General features: G+C 47.3%; 1 protein-coding gene across 1 annotated transcript; it reads left to right on the forward strand.

Moving 5' to 3' along the window:
• The first annotated feature begins 1,516 nt into the window (after positions 1-1,516).
• LOC109750070 (protein argonaute 7) lies at positions 1,517-5,935 on the forward strand. The gene is made up of 3 exons (XM_020309024.4): positions 1,517-2,138; positions 2,913-4,164; positions 4,303-5,935. The coding sequence occupies exons 1-3, from the start codon at positions 1,697-1,699 to the stop codon at positions 5,747-5,749; spliced, it is 3,141 nt and encodes a 1,046-aa protein (XP_020164613.1). The 5' UTR covers positions 1,517-1,696; the 3' UTR covers positions 5,750-5,935.
• The last annotated feature ends 1,704 nt before the right edge of the window (positions 5,936-7,639 follow it).

Consider the following 7,639-nt stretch of genomic DNA (forward strand, 5'->3'; position numbering starts at 1 on the left):
TGCCCTAACACATATGAATACATGAATGACATTCATGTGAACGTTTGGTTATCATGTGCTATTCCATTTTTTCACGATACTTTACAAAACTCGATGTGAGATATATTGGTATCCTCTCGAGTCATCCTCATGCTCACTATACTGGTCTCCTCGTTACCATTTTTGTTCTTCTTTCTCGTCGACATGTTCCAGCATCCCCGTGACCTAGTCGCCTATGTCTAGCCAGACGATGATGGATGCCGTCACATTGAGAGGGCCCTAAGAATATATTTCCATCGTCGGAGGAGCAAATCTCATTCTTGAGCTATCTAGTCTCATGTCAAACTTTCCGATGAACCTGTAAGTTGTCATATATGGTCACCGTGTTACAGATGACGTTTGAGCAACCCAAAGTTCATCGTACAGTAAGAAGTGACTACGATACTCTCATGGTGTAAGGAACTAAAGCATGTGTTAACTCTTTGTGTTATAACAATTGACTTGTGACGATTGTATCTCAAAGTACAACAAGCAAGCTTGGGTCGATTCAATATGAACGTTCTTCCAATGTCATATTCTGAAAGTTATTTTAGGACCATCCTTACACTTATCGATATCCTAAAATCCGGAAAACATGATCATTAACAACACTTGAGCTAGTCTTAGAGGCGAGACTAGGAATCTGGTTTTACAGTTTATCATTCCATACGTGCATATGGTTTTTTTCACTAAATCGCATATTCTAGGATCATAGCAGTTTAGCATAGAATATAAACTCTTAATTATATCATAGCAGTTATAGCTAGTCATAGTCATTTCAAAGCTTTACATTCCCTACCTCTTCCCATCTCTCTTCTCCGCCTGCATTGAGAAGTGAGACAACAAGCATTTAGATGCCGGATTCTTCTCTGTTGTGGTTGCACATGAATACTTTCCCAACGACGACTATCTCATCACCAAAATGTCACTACCTGGTGATGGTAATGCGACTGCGAATGCCTCTTCATCCACCGTGCCGTATGTGTTCTTATCCCTTTCCGTTAGGAATTGCTTCTAGATTATTAGTACTACCAATTGATTTCATAATATCTACCTGATTATATGTCTATATTATGCGTATAATCATTGTTCGTTTGATCTTCATGCTTATTATGTCCGTGATGAATTATCTATGCATTTCAGGATAAAATGATACGAAGATTCTCAAATATCCAACATAGATAATTTAGACATTTCATCGGAGTACTTTTATGACAGGTTGTTTTGATGATCTAGACAAAGTTATCAACAAAATGATACACAGACTATTGAAGATATTCCAAGAAATCGGAAAGACGACTAGGCAGCAGGACAGCAGCAGAAGGGAGGAAGCTTTTAGAAACTTTAAAGGCGACAGCAGGAGAGCATTGCATCTCGCACAGTGGCGCAGCATAGCTCCGGCTTTGCGCAGCACAGCTGCACAGGCACAGCTGCCTGCGCAGACGCTCCCTCTGCCACCCCATTAATGCCGACCCCATCCCCCCTTCCCACCCCCACTCCTCCTTCCTTCACTTCCCCTTCCTTCCCTTCCTTTTGCCCCCCTACCTTCCAACCATCCAAGAAAACCCCAACCCACAACCCAAGAACACGACAAGAAGCTGGGGTACTTCCGCACCAAAATCTGCATACGGACAGATTAGTTTGGGTTAACTCTCCCAGCGAGTCCTTGGCGGCGGCCATGGAGAGGGAAGGGGCGGCCAAGGTCGAGAGGAAGGCCGGGAGAGGGGGCGATGGTAGAACCGCCGGTAGTAATGGCGGCGGCGGCGGGGGCGGCGGCAGTGGCGGGAATGGGAGGTGGAAGTGGAGCGGAGTTTGTGGTAGCGGTGGCGGCGGCCACAGACAGTACCCGATCATCCAGGCCTACCCGGCGCTCCTCCCCCTTCCCATAAACTCCGGCCGCGCGCATAATAACGGAGCGGTCGCGCTGCCCCTGCCGCCGCCTGTGCTGCTGTACCTGCAGCAGCCGCCGCCGCTGCACCTGCTCCCCGCCGCCGCCACGTGCTACGGGAAACCCATGGCCGGCGCGGCGCAGAGGGGGCCAATGTGGACGCACCGGCCATCCAAGAAGCCGCCGCCGCCCCCGCACGCCGTCACCGCCGCGCTGCTGCCGCTCCCGCAGGGTAAAAGGCACCTTTTTCTCGGTTACTTCCCGCATCTTTGTTTTTGTATTTTCTACTAGTAGTTCATAGTACTATATAATACCTGGGTGGTGGTGTTCCCCCACCTAAATATATTACTCAATGTGAGCTACTAGTTTTTACTTGCAGCTATTTTTTTTATGGGTGATGATGATGCATAGTTTGATGTGAAGTGGTGTCTGCTAGCTGTATAGTTAGGGATTTTATGGCTTGCCATACAAAGGTAATGCAGTACAGTGTTTGCGGATCAATGCCACAGTGCTGTATAGTTAATCAGATGAAATCTTAGGAAGCTTGTGATTTTATGGATTTCTACTTTTGACTGTATGCTTGTCTGTTGTCCCTTTTGTGCCATATATATTTGGATTAATCTGCATCCCATGGGTGGGATGCAATTTTGACAGCCTGAGCCGAGACAGCCAAGGTGCTATTTGTGGTACTGTGGATGACACCTTTTTCTCTTGAAAGTTAGACCCCTTTCCACTCCTCATGAATGGGGCATGGTTATCTTTTGGGACAATCTGTTGGTAAAAAAAATGTTCCATTACCTCTTCTTCCTTTTTGTTGGTACAGTCATGTACCATTATCTTGGTGCTTGTGCTACTGCTACCTATTTGCTTCATAGTTGCACTTGTTATAGATATTGGTCTTATCCTTCTCTTGCTTTTACTTGAGAAGTTCTCTTCCTGTAACCACTACTAGTACATATGATTAGATTCTCTGGTTCCTTACATGTCAGTATCAATGTACTAGCAGATGCCAAGACGCTTCCGCACAAAAAGTTCTCCATACATGAGAAGAAGGCATCTGATGTCGGAATGGATCATGCAAACGGCCATCATAGGCCCTCAAGCAATCACCAAAGAAGTCCCATTGCGCAGAGACCGGACAATGGGGGGATCGAGGGGGCTGTGATTCCTCTTTCTGCAAATTATTTCCTTGTGCGGTTCAATCCGGATCAAAAGATTTTCCAGTATGATATTGACATTACCCCGCATCCATCGAAGGAAACAGCAAGAATGATCAAGAACAAGCTTGTTCAAGAAAATTCAAGCGTTCTCTCCGGTGCGCTGCCGGCCTTTGATGGCCGCAGGGACCTTTATAGTGCTATTGAGTTTCAGGAGAACAAGGCCGAGTTCTTCGTCAATCTCCCAGTTGCATCAGCACGATGTCCAGTAGATAAAAAGAATGGTCACATGCTTGACAGACAGAATTTTAAAGTTTTCAAGGTGAACATTCGATTGGTTTCGAAGTTAAGTGGTGAGGACTTGAATAAGTTTCTGACCGAAGACAAGGATGGTATTTCACTCCCTCAAGATTACCTCCATGCGCTGGAAGTCATCTTGCGAGAAGGTGCTATGGAAAGTTCCGTTCTAGTAGGCCGGTCTTTGTACCCACGCTCTATGGGAGAAGCAAGGGAGATTGGTGGTGGGGCTGTTGGATTAAGAGGTTTCTTTCAGAGCCTGAGACCAACCAAGCAAGGTCTCGCCCTTAATGTTGACCTCTCACTCACAGCATTCCACGAGAGCACCGGCATGATTGTGTACTTGCAGAAGCGCTTTGACTTCTTGAAGGACCTTTCGCATCAAAAAACTAGGGCTTTGTCAGAAGAGGAGCGGAGAGAGGTGGAGAAAGCTTTGAAGAACATTCAGGTTCGTGTATGCCATCGTGAGACCGACCAAAGGTACCATGTGCATAGCTTGACCAAGGAGACAACCAAAAACCTCAAGTTTCGAGATCGAAGTGCCAAAGATCTTATGGTGGTGGATTACTTCAAGGAGCAATACAACCATGATATACAGTTCAGGAACATGCCATGCTTGCAGATTGGTAGGAGCAAACCATGTTATGTGCCAATGGAGCTTTGTGTAGTTTGTGAGGGTCAGAAGTTTCTTGGCAAGCTCTCAGATGAACAAACCTCCAAGGTTCTCAGAATGGGGTGCCAAAGACCAAGTGAAAGGAAGGGAATCATAAAGGGCATTGTCGAAGAAGAATTTGGTGCTGGAAGGTATGGTTCATCATACTTCTCTTATAATAGTTTTGCAGCAGCACTTGTGAACTATAGAAGTGTCTTTTGTTTTAAGAAAAAAAAACTCTATAACTCTGTCATGCAGATTTAATCATAGCTACCTTACTCTTCTTGCAGTAATTCTTACGCCGACCAGTTCAATCTCCAAGTGTCAAAGGACATGACACAACTCTCTGGGAGGGTTCTCTTGCCACCAAGGCTCAAGTTTGGTAGTGGAGGGCGCATTACGGATATGACGCCACACCGGTTTGATCGTCAATGGAGTTTGTTGGACAGCCATGTTACTGATGGCTCCAAGATTAAAAACTGGGCCTTGATAAGCTTTGGTGGTACCCCGGAGCAGCACTCCTACATTCCAAAGTTTGTCAACCAGCTATCAAGTCGGTGCGAGCAGCTTGGGATTCTTCTAAACAAGAAACCCGTCATCAGCCCATTGTTTGAGCGGATTCAACTTCTCAATAATCCTGGCATTTTGGAGAGTAAACTAGGGAAAATTCAGGAAGCTGCAGCAGGCAACCTGCAACTACTAATCTGTGTCATGGAACGGAGGCACCGTGGCTATGCTGACCTGAAACGGATTGCTGAAACGTCCATTGGTTTAGTGACACAGTGTTGCCTTTATCCCAACTTAAGCAAGCTGACCGTGCAGTTCGTGGCCAATTTAGCCCTAAAGATGAATGCTAAGCTTGGGGGCTGCAATGTTTCCCTCTATAACAGCTTGCCATGTCAAATTCCTAGGATATTTTCAGATGAGGAGCCAGTGATGTTCATGGGTGCTGATGTCACACACCCTCACCCACTCGATGACTCGAGCCCATCGGTGGTCGCCGTAGTTGCAAGCATGAACTGGCCTGCGGCAAACAAGTACATCTCCAGGATGAGGTCGCAAACGCACCGGAAAGAAATAATCGAACACCTGGATGTGATGACTGGTGAACTGCTTGAAGAGTTCCTGAAAGAAGTTGGCAAGCTCCCGGGTAGAATCATATTCTTCCGGGACGGTGTGAGCGAGACGCAGTTTGACAAGGTCCTCAAGGAGGAGATGCATGCCCTGCGAGTGGCCTGTTTGAGGTACCCAGGCTACAAGCCCCTGACCACGTTCGTCGTGGTTCAGAAGAGGCACCACACCAGGCTCTTCCACAGGGAGAAGAACGGTGGCTCCACACACTATTCCGATCAGAACATACCGCCGGGAACGGTGGTCGACACGGTGATCACGCACCCGAGGGAATTCGACTTCTACCTGTGCAGCCACTGGGGCACCAAGGGGACGAGCCGTCCAACTCATTACCACGTCCTGTTGGACGAGAACAGGTTCCAGTCCGACGAGGTGCAGCAGCTGATACACAATCTCTGCTACACTTTCGTGCGGTGCACCAGGCCTGTGTCCCTTGTGCCCCCGGCGTACTATGCGCATCTCGCCGCGTACAGAGGCAGGCTATACCTTGAGAAGTCGGATTCGGTGGCCACCAGCTGCACGACGCTGTACAGATCCACTCCATTGCAGACGACGCCTCTGCCTAAGCTCAGTGACAGTGTGAAAAGGCTCATGTTCTACTGCTGATGCTCTGCCTTGGATCCCATGTATTTTGCATATTTTCTTCTTCTGCAGTGTATTCTGCATCTGCCCGAATTTATCTAGGAAACATGTATAGTGTGTCCTTAGACAACGATCATGCGCATGGCAGCAGCATCCTACAGTGGTTGGATGTTGGTGCTTGGTTGCATTATGCAAAATTTGGATACCAAACTGCTTGCATTCCTGGAGACGTACCACCTATGCTGCTATGGTGGGGCTTTGCCTTTTGTACAGCCTGGATGGTGAAATTGGTCCCCTTTTTTACACTAAAATCCCTTCTTTATTCATTCATGGGCGGAGTTAGGGCATCTTCAACTCTGGCCCCCAAATCGGACACCTTATCTGTCCGCGGACTAGTTCACGGACAGTGATACGGGAACCGGCCATCCAACCATGCTCACATACATTTCAAACCGCATTTCAACAAACCGAATGAATTTTGTCGAACACGACGGAATTTAGCAAAGTTTGGACATAATTTAAATAAAATGGCCGATATTTTGTATGTTTTACTAAACCAAGCCCGCAACAATCAAATTAGTTATAGAAAATAGTATAATTCATCCATGCAAATATCTCTAGTACAACAATAGTTCAAATTCAACGAGATAATCGAATGTTCAACAAGTTTTTCGAAATCATATTTTCCAAATTCAACGATACTAGAGCCAATGCCAGCACATGTTGTCCCACACAAACTGTCCCTTGAGCTTCATCCAACAACGTATGTGCGTGAATGGCATGTGCTCGGTCGTGTAGTACGTCATGGCAACACGTGCAGGCTATATAGCGTGTACATCAACATTGAGTGAATGAATAAATTAATCAACATGTAGACTAACAGGAAGCAACACTTACGATCTCGATGGTTGACGAGCCCAATGGCCACCTTGTCTCAACTTGGTGAATCACACTGCAAAACTTCATGACGGAGTTGCAGATGGTGTACCGCCGGTGTGTTAGCGACTTCATATTGTGTGCATGGATGACATGCATGTTGTAGGGCACGAAGTTCTTTCGCTCATGAAACAAAGCATGCAATTTTTTTCCAAAAGGTCGGGCCCTTGTTCATGCTTACAAAGTCCTCATAAACGGCCAACCACGCATCACACAACAACTCATCCTCGTACACGAGTACCCCGCCATCCTGATTCTCTAGAAAACAATAAGTTAAAAAAAAGCTCAATGGCATTTGATCGAACACCTGACGAGCGCGGTGTCCGCCATGGATGGTGTTGTCAGGGATGTAGAGGGATTCCTGGGTGGACAACGACGTTGTCCAAGGTCGGCAGTCAGGTGGGTGCGGTCTGCGGACGTCCGAAGATGCCTGGGCGGCGGCCACAGAGGTACAACGACGACGACAGATGATGACGATGCGGATGAAAGGAAGGGGGAGCAGGGGTGGACTGGAAGAAAACGGGACCAGGAGGGGGATCTCAATGGGCCTACGGTGTCGGAGTCCTACGTGGCTGGCGTCCGGACTCCCGCAAAGCCCCCCTCCCCCTCCCCGAGTTTGCCTCCAGTATACCAGAAAAAGGACATCCAGACCGGCCTGCGGATGGATACCAGACCGGTTGGATGACAAAACATGTTCGGACCGCGCGGTCCGGATGGATGCGCGGTTTGAGGGTTCGCAATGGAGATGCCTTTACATCATTAATAAGCAAAGGGGTCATGACCACAAGGGCATCATCCACCCACACATTAGGGCTAAAAAATCCACCCGCATACTAGGACTACAAAGCCTGGCTTGCCTAGAACATAAGACTCTTGCGACATCATCCACCCACATACATGGGAGTACTGACGGGTGCAACTATCGAACCATTGGTTCTCGAGTTGTTGATTGGAATACTACTTCTGGTGTGAAAACTC

The sequence above is a fragment of the Aegilops tauschii genome, chromosome 2 (genome assembly GCF_002575655.3).
Source record: "Aegilops tauschii subsp. strangulata cultivar AL8/78 chromosome 2, Aet v6.0, whole genome shotgun sequence".
Taxonomy (NCBI): Eukaryota; Viridiplantae; Streptophyta; class Magnoliopsida; order Poales; family Poaceae; genus Aegilops; species Aegilops tauschii.

Bases quoted from the DNA above. Each gene is read 5' to 3' on its own strand.
- LOC109750070 (XM_020309024.4), top strand. From the start codon at position 1,697: ATGGAGAGGGAAGGGGCGGCCAAGGTCGAGAGGAAGGCCGGGAGAGGG. The intron at 2,139-2,912 runs GTAAAAGGCACC...ATGTACTAGCAG, and splicing joins GCTGCTGCCGCTCCCGCAGG to ATGCCAAGACGCTTCCGCAC. The intron at 4,165-4,302 runs GTATGGTTCATC...CTCTTCTTGCAG, and splicing joins GAAGAATTTGGTGCTGGAAG to TAATTCTTACGCCGACCAGT.